The sequence below is a fragment of the Penicillium alfredii genome, assembly GCF_028826965.1.
Source record: "Penicillium alfredii strain IBT 34128 chromosome Unknown utg000004l_segment0_segment0, whole genome shotgun sequence".
NCBI classification, from domain to species: domain Eukaryota; kingdom Fungi; phylum Ascomycota; class Eurotiomycetes; order Eurotiales; family Aspergillaceae; genus Penicillium; species Penicillium alfredii.
The window spans coordinates 3,596,822-3,616,798 of NW_026622701.1; the positions used below are offsets into that span (position 1 = coordinate 3,596,822).

A 19,977-nucleotide genomic window follows, 5' to 3' on the forward strand; every position below is an offset into this window, starting at 1 on the left:
TAAAAATAAAGTTCTAATAAATTTGACTGCAATATGAAGACAGAACTTATTGTAGGCGCCACTTCTCTTCATTAGAACTGAAATCTTGCCTTCCTTTAACAAAAATGGAAAAATGGATCTATATTCAAACTACTATTTAGGAGGCAATAGTCAGGTCTATGTTTATGAAAAAGCATTATTGCTTGTTCTTTTATATCAAATCCCATTTTCTCTGGATTGGCAATTTTGATGCTAACCTAGATAACTGGTCAATTAAATCCGATGATATAGATGCCTGTGGTTCATGCTTCATACCTGAATCGTGCTTTTTTAACAAGGGCAGTATCAATTACAGATCAAACGATTCCCATCGTTGTTGCCCGGATTGGCGTAGTTTTTACACATCAACCCCCCACAACACTGCTCAGTAGAGCCTGGGGTTGTACAAGGTTGCTCGACTGTGGTTATAGTTTCATGGATAAGTTTTCAAATTCAATGACAGCAGGGACAAATGACATACAGCAATCCCTGTCGACTAAGACAGCTGCATTGGTCACAGCAGCCATTGCACTAAGGAGAAAAAGGCCAAGGAGCTTCATCGTGATAGATATGATTGCCAGTAGTAACCCTGCGTGGCTAAAAGTGGTAGAAGAGAGATTCTTGTGAAGAGTAGATAGAATCCAAGTAAAAAGCAAAGAGTGCTAGGGTTGCGCCTACTATTTATGTTTGTGGAAGTTTTGGCCCCTAACACTTAGATCTAATCGCCGGCCCCTTATTTTCAATCCTCGCCCATAGTTTCTCCATTAGCGTAGTTATATAGGGAAATTCATCCCTTAGTGCTCCATCAGCGCCCAGATGTCAGCTCTAAAAATATGGCCCCACCTCGCGTAGGGCATGAAAATCTGGATCTGAAAGAAGCTTTAGAGATTCCCATAGATGATCTGTATGTTCCCCAAGTTCATGCGGCGAGATTGCTAGCGACTCACACCTCCAACTCATAGACGAAGGCATTTCAGTTAAACTTTCTATCCACCTAGTGCAGGATCGATGGGACTAATCATGCAGATAAGCCACATTACATTATGGTTTTTTTTTTTTTTTTCTTTTTGGAAGGTGGTACTTGGGAATTGAAGCCCCTCAAGGGAAGAGCTAGGCTTTTTATCTCTACCCATAACAGAGTCACCGAGACATAGACTTAGTGTGGTATACAGTAGAATGGTTTTACAGGTAGCTAGACCGAATTCGGCGAGGAATCTTTATCCTCAGAAGCGCCCACGCAGAACCGTGCTCTTTTCGCTGTCGTTTCGGTTTAATATATTAGAAAACCTGTAAATTGCTTAGAGAAGGTTCATCCCGTCATCGAATTTAGCTCCCTTAACATCTCGTTTTTCATATTTCTTGTGCCTTCCCCTCGCCTCCCCCACCTTCTATTGACTGGATTTCTTCGAGTCCCACCCACAATGATTATTTTTGCCATCCTCATTCCAGGGATGTGATTCATTCTTGAAAAGCCTCCTATAAGAAATTTTCGTGTGCTGTGTTCAAGGGACAATGAGTGGACTGGGTCATGTGACCCTTTGGTCGCTCTGGTCGCATCTCCTCGTGGCCTCCTTTGTTAAACCTCTCTACCCGCACAATCTGAGAAATTCATGCGTGAAGACAAAATCGAGGCAATGTCCGATAAATTCCAATCGTCCATTCTTTTCTCCATTTCAGCATTTTATGATCTCCATCCCTGTCGAATATGCCACTCCTAGATTGTGAAATGGAAGAAATCAACTTATCCGAAGTGGATTTTGTTGAGCTACTGAGAAATTCAAAAACCTGCTGCATATTTCGAGTTCGCTATCATGGCAAAGATTGTGTGATGAAAGTGGTAAGAACACTGGTTCTACGACATAGCTCCGATATAGCTAACTTAAAAAAACCTTATATTAGTTTCACTATCAGGACTTAACGGCTGTACCGGATATTGATCGTGATCTGGATCTATTTCGATGTGAAAGTCGCGCCTACGCCCGGTTGAAAGGACATGGTCTTTGTGAAAAAGGACATATCCCGGACTTCTATGGAGTCATCAAGGATATCGATCCTCAATCCTGGGGGTGGGAGCAGCACTTTGAGTGCTTTATCGAAGATTTGAAACGTCCGAACGCAATTCTGATTGAATACATCCCCAACATTCGAATGATCGACTTGTCCAATTTTTCAGAAGAACGAGTGCAAAAGCTTCGTGACATTCTGACCGAAATTCACAACGCGTCAGTATATCATGCAGACCATTATCCTCGCAATATGATGGTACAGAACGACTCAAATAGAGTTCTCTGGATTGATTTTGACCGAGCTCAAACATTTAACCCGGACTCTATTACCTCTGAGCAACAGGAGTGGATGGAATTCGAGGGCTTGTACATTGATGAATATGTTTGCGAAATGGTAAGGCTCGAAATTTGGAGTTTATAAGACAGTGCTAACCCTTCTCGCCAGGCGAAAGACTACAAAGATGGAAAGATTGATCGAACTTGGCTTTGCTACCATGGGTAACCGCTTCTATTTGACCATGATTATAGTTACATAGCTGTTGTTTCAAGGCCACCAGTCGCTTTCTCGTTGTTTTCCTACTTGGAAATAGCGTTCTTAAGTCGGCGCAGGGACTGATAATTCAAAGAGACAAGTTCGCGAAGTGGCCTGATATCTTGCCCCAAGCTCCCTTTCTCTTTCTAAGAATCAAGAGCCGAATGGGGCTTTATTTTTTTTTCTCCCCTAGTACGGCGTATTTGGGGATTGATTATAGAAACTGGAACTAATTTTGAAAGAACCGATAGCAAGCTTCTTTGAATGGGCCTTGCTTGAACACCAAATTCCCCGATGTATTGAAGTATACCTACAATGGATGACTGCTGCCATCTGACCAAAGCTTTCAAAATTGCTCTCGTTTTTTTTTTTTTTATCTTAGATGACCATGGAATAGGAATATCGTATCAAGTAGAGAATCGTGCCATCAAACAGCTGTCATAGAGCGGCTAAATGTGGGGGTATTCCCCACAGCGGCAACCGTCGGCTAATCCAGGCTGTTTGCCCACGCGCATTTCTCTTCCACAACTTCCGAGGCTCTCCCCCACCTCCAATACTATCAGCAATTACACACAGCATTTCCTTTGGAAATCCGGATCTCCTGATTCATCCGCGGTGGAAACGTACTACGACCGGTCCTCGGGGCCGCTTGATGATGGACGGTGCCAGGCGCCCGGACCGGCAGTATCAGCGCACCTACAAGGCATGTATCCCTTGCCGGCAACGCAAGGCAAAGTGCGACTTGGGATCCGGTTCAGACGGCTTACCGATCGGTCCGCCATGTGCGCGGTGTCGGAGGGAGCTGAGGGATTGTGTGTTTCCTGAGAAACGGGCGTGGGAGAGGTCCCGCAAACGAGGTATGTATGATCATGATAGTATTAAAACCATGACTGCTTTTCCTGGTCTCTAACTCCACCGGTTTGGGTATCTCTAGCCCATTCTCCAGATGATTTAGAGAGTAGTGTGTCGCCGCGAAATGTTCGGCAAGCGACACCAGGGGTTACGCCAGAAAGCCTTAATCATGTTACGCCGACTCACGAGCCGAGCCCGCAGCTACGCCATGGATCCGAAGCAAACACTCATCGGTCGATTCCACCACGGGAAAGTTCCAGTAATGGTTTTCCTAATCCAAGTCCGGGCTCTGTCCAGCCAGACTGGTCAGTCCCCAGACAGAGGTCTAGTCTGGCAGAAGACAACTCCCACGTTGAGGAGTCGCCGCAGGTATACCAGAATGAACGGCAACGATCGAACTCCACACTGGCCAACTCCATGATGCGAACTGTTGTGGCTAGCGGGAACGATGCGCTTAATATTCTATTCGAGGCAGCAACTGCCCATAGCCAAGAAGACCACCCAGCTGACGAAAGTCCTGGAGTCAGAACAACAACATCATCAGGCCCAAATTCCAAAGCTCGAAACACGCCTAGGAACCATGACATCCCCGCTGTGTTTGAACCGACTCCCTGTGTTGTACGTCCTGTGGAGATATCAAATGCCCCCCGCGAGACCCTCAACGTTTGGGAGGCTTGTCGGTTTGTCAAGATGGGTTGGTTTACCGCCAGAGAGGCTGTCACATTTATCGATCAGTATGTAGTCTTCTCCGTATACTTGCACTGGCTACAGGTCACAGGGCTAAGGTTGAACCAGGTTTTTTAAAAACATGTCGTGTTTATCCCCCATCCTCACTGACTTCTATGCAAATCATCACAACCATTATTGGCTCATCACTCGAGAACCAGTGCTTTGTTGCACAATCCTCATGATCTCTTCTCGCTATCATGTTCTGCCGGGGGCAGGGGGCGAGTCAAGAAACTTCTTCATCCACCACCGGCTCTGGCAACACTGCCAGCAGTTGACAATGCGGCTGATATTCGGACAAGAAAAGTCTACCAAGTCAAAGGTTCGCGGTCTTGGTACCGTGGAAGCACTCTTGTTGATGTCGGAGTGGCACCCTCGCGCATTACATTTTCCACCCGAAACAGACGGTTGGGATGACGATCTGATCCCCACAGCACCCAAGCCCTCAGAGGATAGCCATGCGAGCGGGGGGGTCTGCAAACCGATGGGTGGAGGATATGATTGAACCCTCTCGACGATCCGATCAGATGTCCTGGATGCTACTTGGGTGTGCCCTCTCTCTCGCTCATGAACTGGGAATATTCGAGACAGAGATCGCTTATCCAGAAAAAGAGCAAGAATGGACAGATCAGATGATTCTTCGCAGGCAACGCGTTCAGCGTCTCCTGTACGTATATATCAACCAGCTAGCATGGCGGATCGGTTGCATGTCGCCCATCCCGCAGTCCTTGAACCACGCGGTGCTGGGGGCCCGAAAGCCTCGAGGGCTCAGCCCACTGGGGAGCACATGGTTGACCTTTATGGACTCGTGGATTGAGCTGACCAAGCTGGCCAAGTCTGTCACTGACATGGTCTTCCCGTCCGCGGCATTCGCACGGCAACAACTGCATAGCGGCCGATACGTTGGTCTCCTGGAACATTTTCGGCCCCTACTCAACCAGTGGAAAGATAAGTATCTCCAGCCGCAGGTACTCGACAAGGCATTCTACAACGACCTATTTATCGAGTATCACTTTGTCCGCGTGTACACCCATTCAGTGGGGATGCAGGCTGTGGTAGAACGCGCTGTGGTAGAGAATGACTCAAACAACTTCGACGAGGTGCGGCCCATGACCATCGACCCAACGGATTACGAATATATCCAGGAGGTAATCGACGGCTGCTGCCAGATCCTGCAAAAAGTCACTCACCTGGCCGAGGCTGGGGCGCTGCGGTTTTCGCCCGTCCGCATCGTCCTCCGCATCACCAGTGCCTCGATCTTCCTGATGAAAGCGCTCAGCCTAGGCACCCGGCAAGCCAAGCTCGAGGAATCGCTGGAGGTGCTCGAGAAAAGTATCAAAGCACTCAAATCAAACGCCTTGGATGATGTGCATTTGAGCACTCGCTATGCCACCCTGCTGGACATGCATGTGTCGCGCTTGCGACACAACCTGCTGGCATCATCGAAAACGATCAAGAATAGTAGAGGGACCACAAGAAGGTCATCCATGGGTCCTCCGCCTTGGCCAGAGAATGGCGAACGCGCGAATATGGCCAACGGCCCCGTGTCACAGGATCTTCCGTCGGGGCTGGGCTTTATTCCATCTTTGCACGACGTTGCAGCAGACGACTGGCTTTCGCTGCCATTTGATCCGTCGATGGCACCATTCGGCATGAGCAACGGAGGTCAATTTCCGATTTATGAAGGAGGCGCGTTGGATTTCATCTGGAATCTGCCGTCATGATTTATACCACCGCTGGAGTAGTCCTAGTCATAGTTCTTTGTTTAGTTGAGCCAATCCGAGATACCCCTTTCTGGCATCGAAGAGGGCCAGAACATCAGCAAAATTCTGCAGTGGCGTGTGCTCAGGCAAAGATGTAATCATAGCTGGCCCGGGTTTTTCTCTTGCCTTCCCCTTGTCCGGGGGAGGTCCAATCGCACCCTGAAGCGCCCGATCGGTGGCAACCGGGGAGTCACGTGCCAGGCGCAAAACGCAAGAAAAAGTCGACACCCCCGGACCTGCTCGACTCTTGCAGTTCACCCTCATCTGTCGGCCACCCAATCCACTCTCGCTCGGCCTGGTATCTGTTTCCGGCTTCTTGTCGCAAACCTGAGCCGCATTACGCCACAATAAAAAAATTGCCACGAGTGATCGCCTCAGCCTTCACTCCCCTTCGTCCTCACCTCCCGACCCGACGCGTCCTATCCATACAATCCTCCATCCCCTCCGATTCCTCATTTATTCGCAATGGATCACTCGAGAGATCCCTGTCCCTGGGTTGCCTTGAGCGACTTTGGTGGTGCTTTCTGTATGGGTGTATGTCTCCCACGCAACCCACGTCTGTCCAACATAAATCTTGAACAAAGTCCGCTGACATCTTTTCTGCCGAATAGGCTATTGGTGGTGCTGTCTGGCACGGTGTGAAGGGTTTCCGCAACAGCCCCTATGGTGAGCGCCGGATAGGTGCGATCACAGCCATCAAGGCTCGCGCTCCTGTTCTGGGCGGAAACTTTGGTGTCTGGGGTGGTCTGTTTTCGACCTTCGACTGTGCTATCAAGGGTATCCGCAAGAAGGAGGATCCTTACAATGCTAGTATGTGTACCCTTTACCAACACCCTTTTGTCCGCTGGGTCTCGATTCTGTTGCAGTGTTCTAACTGACTGTATAGTTATCGCTGGTTTCTTTACTGGTGGCTCCCTGGCTGTCCGTGGTGGTGTCAAGGCTGCCCGCAACTCGGCTATTATGTGTGCCGTCTTCTTGGCGGTGATCGAGGGTGTTGGTATCGGGTTCCAGAGAATGATGGCGGATAACACAAAACTCGAGGTACGGATCCGCAAGACCCATCAACACAATTTTGAGAACCTGCTGACTTATGGCTCAACTTTAAGCTTCCCCCGCCTCCTCCCTCCGAGCAGAAGGCCATTGCTTAAACTGCTTCACCAACCCTTTCGCACAACCCGACTCATCCCTCCGGTGGCCGACAACCCACCTCTCCTTCGATCTCTTGTCTTTATAACACGTCTTCCATTGAGTCTCTCTTCTCAGGTGTTTGGTTTGGGTCATCATTCTTGAACGACATGGCATAGAGGTTCTTGGCTTCTTTTTTATAACCCGTTTTCCTTACGCTCTCATACCGCCTCCCACGAGCGATTTCTTCGGAGCACTGTACCTTGTGGACGGCGGCTGGTTCCATGGCCGATTCCTCTCATCTGCGTGTGTCTTTTCTCGAGGTTGTTTTTTCGCCTCCAAAAGGAATTCCTCTACTCATCCTGCAACAAAAGCGTCGGAGGGGGATCGTGGAGGATTCTTGTACATTAACAATACACACTTAACAGGCATAATGCGCAGCTCTACTGCATATACTGGCTTCACTCTGGATTGGTCCGAGGACAGATTCTAGGGCAAAAGCGATTGCCCGACTCAGTAGCTTCATTTGGTCATAAGCTTACACTTGCGTTTTCTTTATTTTTTTTGATTTTTTGAATGTTTTGGAAGCCTTGAGAATATAGGAGCTTATCGATCAGCAAAATCGACTCACCTTTGGAACAGACGCAGAGAATCCGCATCCCCGCATCTTCCGAACACTTCCTCCGACCCCAACAATCTCCCGAGCAACCATGTCGCCAAATCGAGCTTCATTCAAACCGGCATTGATCCTTCATGGCGGCGCAGGCAACATCCAGCGGGCCACCCTCCCGCCAGACCTCTACGCGGCCTACCACTCCTCCCTCCAATCCTACCTTCGCTCAACCCACGCCCTTCTCAACGGCGGCGCCAGCGCCCTTGATGCCGCCGTACATGCAGTCGCCTTAATGGAAAACGACGAGCTCTTCAACTGCGGGCGCGGCAGTGTCTTCACGACAGCGGGGACCATTGAAATGGAAGCGTCCGTAATGGTGGCCTCAGTCCTGGACGACGATACCAGTCAAGACGGCGCAATAAAACGTGGTGCGGGTGTCATGGCCGTGCGGAACGTCCGCCATCCCATCCAGCTCGCGCGCGAGTCCCTCCTGCGCACAGGTCGCGCTGCCGATGGCTCGCCGGCATCCGACGGCGGCAGTCTGCACTCTCAGCTCGCGGGTCCGTACGTGGAGACCCTCGCGCGGGACTGGGGCCTGGAGTTCAAGCCGGATGACTGGTTTTGGACGAAGCGCCGATGGGACGAGCATCGCCGCGGCTTGAAGGGGGTGCGGGAACCCGTCTCGTTGAGCCAGGGCACGGTCGGGTGCGTGTGTCTGGATCGATGGGGCAATCTGGCCGTTGCGACCAGCACGGGCGGCATGACCAATAAACTTCCTGGTCGCATTGGGGATACGCCTACGCTGGGCGCGGGGTTCTGGGCCGAGGCGTGGGATGAGTTGCCTGCAGGCGATGAAGAGGCGGTCCTGCCGTCTTCGTCTCCTGCTATTATCATCGATGACGTGGTTCGAGAATCCACGGCATTGCTGGCGGACTGCTGCATCACTCGGGCTTTAAGAAATCCACACTCTCCAGCGTATACCGCTGTCTCGAACAAGGACCGCTACGGCGCACTGGGCTTCAGATCTGAAAAGGCTTCTATGCTTTACGAGGCTGCATCCCCCCGACGACAAGCTAGAAAGCGCGCCATTGCTATCTCCGGGACCGGCAACGGCGACTCGTTCCTCCGTGTTGCGGCCGCACGAACCGCAGCCGCAATGCTGCGGTTTTCTTCGGGCCAGTGTCCGACTTCTCTGGCGGAGGCGGTGACCGCGATAGCTGGACCCGGTGGGGAGTTGCAACGATCCGCCGGACCACGATGGAACAAGACCGGCGAGGGTGAAGGCGGCATGATTGGAATTGAAGCTGACAATACTTCAACACAAATGGCTAGTGGATCGAGCAACAAACTCCGTTGTGGCCGTGTCGTCTTTGATTTTAACTGCGGCGGCATGTGGCGCGCTTGGATCGAGGAGGATGCCAATGGAGATCAAGTCGAGAGGATCATGGTCTTTCGAGACGAGTATAGATGATCGCGTTGACTCCGAGGTGGGCTCTAAGTAAAGATGTAGATTGGGGCTAAGTTTGCATTTCCGATACAAGCTGGCCATGAAAGCCTCCTCTACATGACTACTTCATAGAAGAAGATTTTGATATCAATGAAAATAAATTATGGAACTCCTAAATAGGCATGTTTGCATGCTCTAGGTCGTGACCTACACACGTTTAGTCTGTCTTGGCTAGCTTGTAACTAGCTTGAGGTTGGTAATTAACATTTAACAAAAACAATAAGAGAATGGATGGATGGATGAAAAGTGAATCCTAAAAAATACAGCGAGATGAAAAAAATGGGGGAGAAGATCAAAAAAGATATCTCCGATAGGGGGAATCGAACCCCCGGCTGCCGTGTGAGAGACGGCGATGTTAGCCACTACACCATATCGGACTGTTAGAATGATTGAGTGGGATTTGATATTATAGGCCAAGACTAGCGGTGTGACTGATTTCGATCACCTCCAGATCAAAGCTTCGATTTCTACTTCACTCTTGTGCTTCTTTCCACGCATCAGCACCTCTCCAACGAGGCATTTTTGCCATTGATCCGGAACACCGAGCTCCGCCACCCTCGTTATTTCTTATGCGACTTGTCAAGTCCACAATCCCTCGAGCGCAATCTGCATTGCCTTCGCTCGCTTGGCCCCGGTTTCTCTACTACTGTAGATCTAGATGCATTCGCCGTATGCTATTCTTGGATAATCGCCTTTGCGTGGCAGGGCTCCAAATCCGCCTTGAGGATACAAAGTCTGGATGGGGCCTTGCGACCTTGGCCGACGGCGCTTGTGTCATTTTGAAACTGCGGAAGACCGGGACCGGACTGCTCATCTTATCTTGACGAGCCAGACCGTCTCGGCTGCTTTCGCATCAGCTAGTAGTTGCTAAGCTCGCAAGTTTTTATAAGAGCAAACACAGTGATGTTCTTTTGTGATGTCTGCAAGATTCCACGAGGACTATGTCAAGACTCCAGAGCGGCCACCGGATCTGAAAAGCTGCTAGGAGACTTCGTTGATCGCGCGCAACGTCTATTTATTCGACCTTCGGCACCTTTTTGCGCGGTCATCTGCCCCGATCTACGTAGTGCCGACCCCTGTCGCCTTGTTACCAAAGGGGGTTCAGGGAATAGTTGACAGTAATAAGACCCGCGTTGCTGCTCGGCTATATGGATGCAAACTCGAGATATCGGGTACTCGGTTCTATTTCAGGGAGCAACATAGTATTGCATAAAGATATACAGCAAAACATGGCGCTTACGACATTGGAGAATCAAATCGGTACTATGTTGTAATGGTTAGGTAGGATTCCAGTGCGATGTATTTGACCCAGACCGTTGGTGGCATGGTTTTGCGTCTGTCTAAGCCACTTGTTCTCCCAGACGCGTGAACAACTTTACCTCCATCCTGTGTCCAGCATCTGGCTGCTCGAGGATCTGGCCTATATCATCGCTGCCAAGGTCATCTTCCCACACGGCCTGAATATCGACGTTGGCCTTCAAATTGCGATACACGCACATCCTTAGACGCCAACGCAGGAGATGTGTACAGACTCGGTTTCTTGAGTTGGTACCATGTCTAGCAGAGTCCTTGAGGCATTTCCCTCCGAGTTTTGCCGTGTCTGTCTCCCCGAAAGATGATTATTTTGTAGCCTACCTATGTGTGCGAAATATCAGTTTCGATGCAGAAAACAGAATATGCCACGATTTCAAGAGAAGCTTACATCCGAGTCGATCCCTATTTTGAAATCATCGAAATAACTGTGAACAGTCTTATCAAGATTTAGCCCATTTTGCAGAGAATAGAGGTCACTCTCTCCGATTTCACTCGAAGGGCTGTCGTCAGTAATCCAGTTACCTTTGTAGTTATTTCTGTTGTAGGAAAAATGTGGCTGGCTTCCATCGTCTGGAATGGGTCTTGTGCATCGGGGATCAATGGGGGCCCAGGAATTACACAATGAGTGTCTCTTGTCCAAAGGCCATCCCGGAACTTTTTCTGCTGTAGAAATGATCTACAGACTATACGAATGAGAGCTCAAACTTGTATGGCAGGATTCTTCATCAAACGGCAAAAAGAGCTATCATTTGAAAGCAAATTTTTAACAATTCAATGAATTCAAACACAGAAATGAGGGACCTTCATCTTATAAGCTGAAGTCAAAAGAAACAACGATCACCAGTAACTCTCCATAATAAAACTTGCAGCTTCACATCGAGGCCTTCCATCCAGATCCTCAAGGTCCATCCCTTGCAAGGCCCCAGTCTTTCAAGCAAGAAGAGCGGACTGTCCTGGGGTCGATTAACTTTCTAGAAATCGAAGCCACTATATATTCTTCTAGGTCAATACTCGCAAGCAACAAATTATCTTCTCATGGCTAAACAAGTTCGATCAACACAAACAGCCTTCAAAGACGATTTTCTCAGGCCCAGTCAAACTCTCCCAGAGGATTCTATCTTGCTTTCCAGTTTATCGATCCGTTTCGATAACATGTGAAGCTGCCGTAGGCTAGTGTGAGCTATTGCCAGTCATAGCGATATTAGAATTCCTGAAACTACCTAGATATAACATACCTCAATTACATGGTATATGACAAGAATGGATAGTAGAGTGAAGGTTACTGGCTCCAGAATTTGCCAGGCAGCTATTTTGGTAGCGTTGAAGTTAAATCTGTATAAAATTCTAAGCTTGAATAGATTTTTGTCGAGCTATAGGAGGTAGAAAGATGTATTGCCGATATAAAATTCGTCTTTTAAGAATGAGAGATGAAGTGATCAGATGATCAGAGGAAGGATATTCTTGCAGTTAAAATTTTTATCGTAAGCGATACTGGTCCGAATCTATTTAAGGAGCGGTACAGACTAGAGAGAGGCATCACTATGATGGATGAGGCCTGTTAGCCAAGTCTTATACTATGTGCAATACACTAGTAGTATATGGAAAACGAATGTTTCCCCTTCCGAGGTTCATATTTAAAACCTCTCAAGGGGTGACGTGATGTTTTGTCATATATTTGAATTTTTTTTTTCAAAAAATACGCCTATCATATAGAGTTATGCCGCATGACTAAGGCGTCTATTATACATTATCTATTGATTTTGTTCGCGTGAACTTCACACGTTTCCCCTGGGAGTCAGGGGAACTTCGAGTGATGGTTGTAATTCTGCCGACCTGTCTGGAAATTGTAACAGTCAAGACAAGGCCGGTACTCCCATATGACATCGGGATTCAACACTCAATCCAATCTTATGCCACGTACTTTGGGCCATTACTATACACTGTTAGATTCAAGTTGGTTCCAAAGGACACTAATCCATGTAGGTCTCTACAGCTACCCTAAGTAATTGCTCAGCTGGTCATACCTCTCATCGTTTTAGCTGCTTGGTTTTTTTTTTTTTTTTTTTTTTTTTTTTTCCGCCTTTCTGTCTCTCTTTTCTTTCTACCCTTCTATATATGTCTAGTTAGTAAGGCAATTTTGTTATTCTCGCGTCTGGAGGGTCGGCCAGGTCTGGGGCGCCTGCAACTGCGCCGAGGCCAGGAACGCGAAATATACTAGGACGCCCGAAAAATAAAAAAGAAAGAAAAAAAGACTAGGTGTGGACTATCATGGTGCACGGGGCATGGAGCATCCCTGTAAGGTGAAGACAGAAGAGAAAACAGAACCTGAGAAGGACACCAGTGTAAACTCCTACTATATTTTAATTGCTAAATAGACTTTAGCCAGATGATCTTGACTTGATAGAATACCCACAGAACTTTCTTGGGCGCAATCAGTATCATTCGTTTCCTAACCCCTATGAAAAGAAGGGCCGCCCCTCGTCATAGCTTGGGGCCGCCCGTCTTCACACCTTGGTCCACCTACAGTATATATATGTTTGATCCTTTTGTAGGATCCTCCCCCTATAGCGAAGCTAGATCCATAAATTCCCGTGTTGGGAAGGGATTTCCACTTCCAATTTTCCTTTTTTTTTTTTAATCCCAAGTCTCACCTAATACCAGTCGTACGGCAATCGTATATGCTGGGCGCTGTGCCTACCAATCCTGATGGCTTTTACTCTTGTATTCTTTGCCCGACTATGCTTGACATATCCACAGCGCAGTTTCTGCTTTCTTCCCGCTCTGAGGATAAATTTACTCAATAAATCCTCTATCCGCGCGGAACGAAGCATGTTTCCCATGTATTTTATCAAGGACTCTTGACTGCGACCATGCACATCAATCGAGCAATAATGGTTCGATTTACGATGCTGCTGGGCATCTTGAGTAGGTCGCGTCCCTCCACATCGATTGCCCATCCCATAATATTACATGAGATGGCTTACTCTATACCTCCCTAGTTCTCCTGCAACCGACAACTGGCGCTGTGGTACAAACTAGAGGGGACAATCAACCCACGGCCACAAAGACAATTAATCAGGATACATTTTTCGACGAACCCCAATTGATGAGAGGTCTCAAAGACTATGTCGGGACGAAAATCCATCCGCTGGTCAAAAGTCGAAACTGGCACCGGATCACAATCCGAGGACACTATGTGCGAGACGGCGAGAACGTGCACGTCTCGTCCCTAGAAAAGAAAAAGGGCTTTAACTGGCAACGACCCACGGCCACTATTATCGACGAGAATACGCTGGAGATTTCCTGCTTCCCCGGGCGGGACTACGTGCTACATTATGCGAAGCTACTCGCGGCCGATCTAGCGCTGAGAAAGGTTAAGAGATCGACGACAACGCTGGAGTATATACTCCCTTCAACGGAAGAATGTATGGATATCCTCTTGAAGTCGAATTTGAAGCACTTGGATGGTGTCGACACTTTGGTTCTCGGATATGTGGGTTACCTGTCATCCACCAAACCCCCCGCCCCCTCCGCTCCCTGGGAGACGGGCGATAGTGTCTCGGGCTCCGATGGTTCGACCCAGCTGTTTGCATGGAGACGGTTCACCCGCCCGGATGGAACGAAGATCGCCTTTTTGGCGAGCAAGATGAGCCTCTGGGGTGATATCATCGGGAACGTTGTGCGAGCTCAGCGGCAGCTCAGCAAAACCTCTGTTACCTCCGTTATCTATATGGGCAAGGTGGGGGCGTTGAAGCCAGAGGATAAACCCTACGCGTCGCTGGCTACGGGTCATGGGAGTTTTATTGATGGCAGTGATCAAGTTTGGAACAGTGCACTCGATGCCACGATTTCGACTTTTCATTTTTCTTCTTCTACCCTCAAGCAAGGAAAGCATATCAACGTGGCTTCACCGTTAGACGAAACCAAGACCTGGTTTGGGGAGTGGAAGTCCAAAGCGTCTTGGGTGGATTGCGAAGTGGGCTATCTCGCCCAGGCCTGTGAAGAGGGCAAGGCCCAGTTCGGGTATCTCCATTTCATTTCCGACAATGTGGACGGCCCTGGCGGATATACTCTAGGTAGTAAGTATGGCAACGAAAAAGGGTCACGGAAGACACTTCTCGGCTTGATGCGCTGGGTTCTGGCGGATTATTTGGATTTAGATGTGCTCCGCCGCGTGCCACTATATTGGGACGATCACAGCGAATTTCCGGATCTAGATCCAGAGTGTGATCCGGAGAATGACTTCCCAGAATGAACTATATATAATGTATTCATATTAACGGACTGGGTTCACTAATGTGTTTGTGCGGTTTTCTATCATGAAACCCGGAAGCTTGTCCATTAAAAAAAAGTCTGAGAAGGTCAATCCGAGAAGTCTAGCCTCACTTATATCTGCCCAGACATAATGACCTGTCAGCTAGGGAGGCTTTCTGCGGAAGCAAAATACCTGACCGAGTCCTAGTGATGGCGAACCAAAGCTGGGTTGTGACAAGAACTTTTTTTTTTTTTTAAAAAAAAAAGTCAAAAAAGTCTATAAAAAAATATAAATAAAAGAGTTAAAAAGTAAAAATAAAAAATAAAAAAATAACCTGCAGTCTCTTGAGCCGAAATCAAGCGCCTTACCGTCCAGGCCAGCTCACCAAATCGTATCGGGCGTGATCCTGTGGGAATCGAGGTTCGGCAGAAGGCACCCTGGGCGCCCAATGACCCCACTATTCTACAGGTTCAATTTTGATACTATGCACAGTGGCCGGAATTCAGTGAATTTTTGATAGAATAAATGGCAAGTAGAGCTCAAACCAATTAATAGCAATACTGCTACGTCGCGCTCAGCAAATAGCGGCGCAGCCTATAGAAGACAATAATACTACATAGTAAGCTTATTGGATCGTCTCAATAGTGAGGATAGGTATTCGCGCGGCGATCTCCGACACTATACCATTATGATCTACGTTTACGATGACTGGGGCCATGAGCCAGAGTAGCCTGGTTCTGATGCTAGTGCCGAGATTATCGCTACACCCGATTCTGGAAGAATTTGATGGATAAAACTTTCCCTGGTCCCAAAGACGAGGGCGGTATCGCTGAATTACCGCCTATTGTAGGCCAGCTCGCTAATGTATGAGAGTGGTGGTCAACCTCAAAGCCTTGGGGAACCGGCTGCTACTTGTAGTTAACTAATTAATCTATCTAGCTGAATCAGCTTATTATACATACTAATTGGGATAATTATAACTACAGAAATAGGCCGACTATAGGCGGCAAAAATCTATAGGTGGACCTACCTTACCCTGGCCCGGCTCATGGGTCTATAGGTTTGGGCCATAGAGCGACTTAGGGGGGTCTGCCGAGGTCTACCACTGTAATAAGGCTACAGGACACAAGGCTACAGGACACAAGGATACAGGACACAAGGCTACAGGACACAAGGCTACATATACTGACCCTATATTACGTAGATCCTAGCATGACTCAGTTAGGGTGCATCGGAGTTATATCTTACTGAAATACCAAGAAGTCCGCGGTATATGCGTGGACGTTTACAGTAGGTACATGTAAGCTCGTTAGTTGACTCCGATCCGACGTATCTCACGATCCTAAGCAAGCACCGCCTCCAAACTACTACTGCGCAAGGCTGTGGCTTGCAGCGATCATCACAGGACGCGGGTGGCTCCTTTTTTTTTTTTTTCCTTGCAGTGCTCATAAATTTTGGAGGGTCAACATTGTCGGAGATATACATCATGACACTTTTGTACATATCTCAAGCCACACTTCAGCAATTCTAGCATGCCGAGAGGCGTGTTGAATGGCAGAATAAAATAATAATGTGCATCCAGTAGACGCAGTATAGAATATTGGCAAAGAAAGACGAACCATTGACCATTTATCCTCCAGATACAGTACCCTACAATAAACTACCAGCCCTATATAAGCCATACTTTGGCCCCTAGAAGCTAGCGTACGACTGACTCGAGTCACCGCTTGAGAATCCTCGGTAATAACTGATCTACAAGGGGGCTGAAAAGTCAATATAAAAGAGTGCTCTTTCTATCCTAAAGGCCTTCTTTTGAGTTGGTTATCTCTCTTGTCCATCTCCACCCGAAACACCCACAACTATCTATCTACATATTCCCACGATGAAGCTCCACGTCGCTCTCGGCACTGTCTGCCTTGCAATGGGCACCCTCGTAACTGCCGATAGCGGTGAGTACACCTGACAAAAATTATTCTCATCAATTTTATCGTCTTTATTTGTGGACTCCCATCACTAACGAACTCGTCTTATCGTAGTCTTTTCCCCGGGTTGCACTCAAATCCCTGTGGACGAAGGCACAGCGTTCGGCTGTTGGAGTACCTGCAGTCCGGACAATGACGGCAGTGGCAACGGGAAGCGAAATCAAGGTAGCACAACTTGGCGCGAGGGCAACCCGTGGTGTTACTTGAAGAAGCCCAACGGCCCTGTGGTAAGCTGCAGTTCCAAAAGCGAGTGCGATGACTCGACTTTGGAATGCTTGAACAAAGAAGACAACAGCAAGCATGGAGGATGTGGGTAGACAAGGGATTTGGTTGATTAGAAATACACAGCCTAGGAAGGCTATGTTAATTGTGGATCTCATCTAGTCTTTACTTCAACCTCATATGAAACTTAGGTCCCAAATTATAAGAGATAATAAATATTGTAGCAGGGTATCCTCAACGAAATTTAGATTTGGTTTCAACATCGATCGATGGACGCTATTGAGGAAAGACATGCGTGGAGACTTTCCTTCCGGCCGAATCATATCGCTGTGGCAGCACATTGAATAGTCCGTCACTGTCACGAGGCTCGTAGTCAAGAGACAGCGATCCCTGTCGGAGGACGTTCAACCCAAAATTCTCTTTCAGCCAGTGTGCGAACATATCCATTCCAGCAATCGCTCCACTGCCTGTCCAGATATTTCCTTCCACAATCCACTTCTGATCCTTTGTCCATTTCACTTTTGGATAGTGTTTAACCACCCAATTATACTCCAGATTATTGACGGTGGCATGCTTCCCATCCAGAACCCCAGTGGCCGCAACAACCGCTGCCCCGGTACAGGTGGTAAACAGTAGTTTTCCCGCGGCAACATGACGCTGAATGAACTCGACATATTTCGGTGGAACTTGGAAACGAGCCGGGTTGGGCCCGCCAACCAAGAGACAGTCCAGCTCCGGGCAGTCATCCACGGTGGTGGTAGGCACGAGTGTTAAAGCACTTGTGAGCAGAGGAACCGGCTCCCTTGTTTCTCCAATGTGATGGAACACGAAATCGGGCGCGCGGGCGAGGGCTTCTTCGTCGACTGGGCCGAAGAACTTCATGGCAGTCATGAGACGTTTGCTAGCAGAATTAAGCAAGTCGCATGGGCCGATGACATCAATCGCTTGGTAGTCGAATACCAAGCACCCAAAGCGGATAGGTGCCATTTAGAGTACTGGATTTAGCGGTATAGGTGCGGTGAGGAATGAGCAGTAAACAAAGGTCGGAGAATTAAAAACACAGCTGGGAGGCTAGTTGTGATTAAATACTTGAATTCTGACTAAATAAATGCCTACTGGGCGCCTGACCCTTTGGGTAAGCCTGCGTTTACAGATCAGTTACATAGTCGGTGCTCGGTGCTCTGTTCTCCGTGCTTCGCAGCTGAAAGCTTGGCCACAACCTTGGAATGGCGAAAGATGACAAAGTGTTCGCTCCTTCGGTGTTCCGATTGTTAATTCTTTTGTGTCTAGCTCTCCGTGGTTAGTTCAGGCGACCCGACTATGTCAGATCCAACCGGCTATGATGAAACAAGGAGTGTTAATGAAAGGAAGTAAACGAAGGAAATAGTGCAACTGAGAAAAATTGACTACTTACTTGGAACAATCTTAAGAATCTTGTAATAAAAAATGGAGTTGTATATCGCCCCTCACTTCGCCAGAACTAAGTGGCGCGAAGAAGCTGTTTATAGCCGTCCTAGTCTCACTAGCTTTCATTGGCTATGCTATCTGTAAATATTCAACTTTGTGTCCGTTTATATCACTCCAGACTTCTTACAGCCTAAGCGGCAAACTTCTCCTTATTCTCCTCCAGCCACTGCTCAAACATCACTGGAGTCTTGTGGGTATACTTCTGCACATTGTCCATTCCAACCTGGCAATCCGGCACGTCCCAAATGAAGCTTCTCTGTCCAGTAACAGCTTCAACAAACCACTTGGCAGCCGGCTCTGGAAGCCCCTTTTGCTGCATATCCTCCACTGCCTGTTCCTTTCCCACAAGAGTGATCCTGATTTCTTTGCCTAGGACACGGCCAATAACACTCAAAGCATCCTTCAAGGACAATCGATTTGGCCCGACCAAAGGAACAACGCGCTCCTGTGCACCGTGTGCTAAAAGCACTCCAACAACCCGGCCAATGTCTTCGGGTGAGATCCAGTCGAACTCGACGTCAGCGTTTGGCAGCCTGACATCGCCCTGCATAATCTCGTCCTTGTACTGTAGCGCATTGCTCGCGAAATAAGCTGGTCGCACGGCGCTCCACCGGCCACCAAAGACATCATCAAGAGCTATCTCAACCTTGGCATGGATATATGGAACTATATCAGTAGGTGGTATAGCATGTATATCACCCTGGACGGTGAAGCTGCTCAGTAGAATGACGGACTCGATTCCTCCTTCTTTGAGCGCCACAAGGGTGCGCCGCATGCCGTCGGGCATTTCATGAATTGCATAGATTAAGGCAGTCGTGGCACCACTTTGGCGAACTGCGGTCTGAACGGTTTCAGGCTTGGTGAGGTCTGCTCGGACTTTCTCGGTCACGATGTCGCCGAGACTCGGGATAGGCTTTAAAGGATCACGCATGGCGAGTGTAACTTTTGCGCCCTCTTGATATGCCTTGAGGGCGGCGACCGAGCCAATGCGTCCAGTCGCGCCAAAAATGATAACATTGCGAGGAGAGGCCATTTGAAGTGGTTGGGGGTGTATTACCAATTGAATGGAGCAAAAATGAAATCGATCTGCTCAGGTTGACTTAAGAATCTTGTTCAGGTTTTGGAATAGACTGAATAGGATGACTCTAATCTCCTAGGAATGTAACTTTGTATTTATATTCCCTTCATTACGTATACATGTACGGCACACGGACCTTAGGGGCCCCGATCCACCGACGAAGCCTGGTAGATCAGTATGATCCATCCCGTGATGGAGAAAAAGGAATTTCCAGGTACGGCAGTCAAAAAATATCTCTATCCTGGGTTCCGATCTTTCTGGGAGGAATTTAATTGTGATAAGCTCAAAAAGCGATTTGTATTTTCTGGATCATTGAGGCTTCAACTTATCCCAGCCTCTCCCCGTCATTTGATACATAAATGCAGAATAAAATCTGCCTTTATATTCCACGGATTTAGAGGGTAGCGTTTGTATTTAGATACTATGCGGCAGATGTATAAGCAAAACTTGAATCTTTTTTTGGCTATGGGCTTGTAGCTTGGGCCTTAGGTTGTGTCTAGGATATATTGATGCATGG

General features: G+C 48.1%; 8 protein-coding genes across 8 annotated transcripts; 5 read left to right on the forward strand and 3 right to left on the reverse strand.

The window, feature by feature from the left end:
• Positions 1 to 1,846: 1,846 nt before the first annotated feature.
• NUU61_003018 (uncharacterized protein) lies at positions 1,847 to 5,858 on the forward strand (the record flags this gene model as incomplete). The annotated part of the gene is made up of 7 exons (XM_056653600.1): positions 1,847 to 1,855; positions 1,918 to 2,418; positions 2,470 to 2,522; positions 3,133 to 3,413; positions 3,491 to 4,142; positions 4,204 to 4,606; positions 4,662 to 5,858. The coding sequence occupies 7 exons, from the start codon at positions 1,847 to 1,849 to the stop codon at positions 5,856 to 5,858; spliced, it is 3,096 nt and encodes a 1,031-aa protein (XP_056514667.1).
• A 504-nt stretch (positions 5,859 to 6,362) lies between these two features.
• On the forward strand, positions 6,363 to 7,045 carry NUU61_003019 (protein transporter TIM17; the record flags this gene model as incomplete). Its single annotated transcript, XM_056653601.1, has 4 exons — positions 6,363 to 6,431; positions 6,509 to 6,707; positions 6,784 to 6,938; positions 7,004 to 7,045. The coding sequence occupies 4 exons, from the start codon at positions 6,363 to 6,365 to the stop codon at positions 7,043 to 7,045; spliced, it is 465 nt and encodes a 154-aa protein (XP_056514668.1).
• Positions 7,046 to 7,732: 687 nt separating this feature from the next.
• On the forward strand, positions 7,733 to 9,106 carry NUU61_003020 (isoaspartyl peptidase/L-asparaginase; the record flags this gene model as incomplete). The annotated part of the gene is made up of 1 exon (XM_056653602.1): positions 7,733 to 9,106. The coding sequence occupies one exon, from the start codon at positions 7,733 to 7,735 to the stop codon at positions 9,104 to 9,106; it is 1,374 nt and encodes a 457-aa protein (XP_056514669.1).
• Positions 9,107 to 10,482: 1,376 nt separating this feature from the next.
• On the reverse strand, positions 10,483 to 11,117 carry NUU61_003021 (HNH endonuclease signature motif containing protein; the record flags this gene model as incomplete). Its single annotated transcript, XM_056653603.1, has 2 exons — positions 10,483 to 10,746; positions 10,845 to 11,117. Coding segments are annotated over 2 exons (537 nt in total), but the record flags the coding sequence as incomplete, so codon positions are not given.
• Positions 11,118 to 13,562: 2,445 nt separating this feature from the next.
• NUU61_003022 (uncharacterized protein) lies at positions 13,563 to 14,711 on the forward strand (the record flags this gene model as incomplete). The annotated part of the gene is made up of 1 exon (XM_056653604.1): positions 13,563 to 14,711. The coding sequence occupies one exon, from the start codon at positions 13,563 to 13,565 to the stop codon at positions 14,709 to 14,711; it is 1,149 nt and encodes a 382-aa protein (XP_056514671.1).
• Positions 14,712 to 16,593: 1,882 nt separating this feature from the next.
• Positions 16,594 to 17,010, forward strand: NUU61_003023 (uncharacterized protein; the record flags this gene model as incomplete). Its single annotated transcript, XM_056653605.1, has 2 exons — positions 16,594 to 16,660; positions 16,748 to 17,010. 2 exons carry the CDS (start codon positions 16,594 to 16,596, stop codon positions 17,008 to 17,010), a joined length of 330 nt encoding a protein of 109 aa, XP_056514672.1.
• A 181-nt stretch (positions 17,011 to 17,191) lies between these two features.
• On the reverse strand, positions 17,192 to 17,902 carry NUU61_003024 (DJ-1/PfpI family protein; the record flags this gene model as incomplete). Its single annotated transcript, XM_056653606.1, has 1 exon — positions 17,192 to 17,902. One exon carries the CDS (start codon positions 17,900 to 17,902, stop codon positions 17,192 to 17,194), a length of 711 nt encoding a protein of 236 aa, XP_056514673.1.
• A 610-nt stretch (positions 17,903 to 18,512) lies between these two features.
• NUU61_003025 (NmrA-like family protein) lies at positions 18,513 to 19,415 on the reverse strand (the record flags this gene model as incomplete). The annotated part of the gene is made up of 1 exon (XM_056653607.1): positions 18,513 to 19,415. One exon carries the CDS (start codon positions 19,413 to 19,415, stop codon positions 18,513 to 18,515), a length of 903 nt encoding a protein of 300 aa, XP_056514674.1.
• Positions 19,416 to 19,977: the final 562 nt, after the last annotated feature.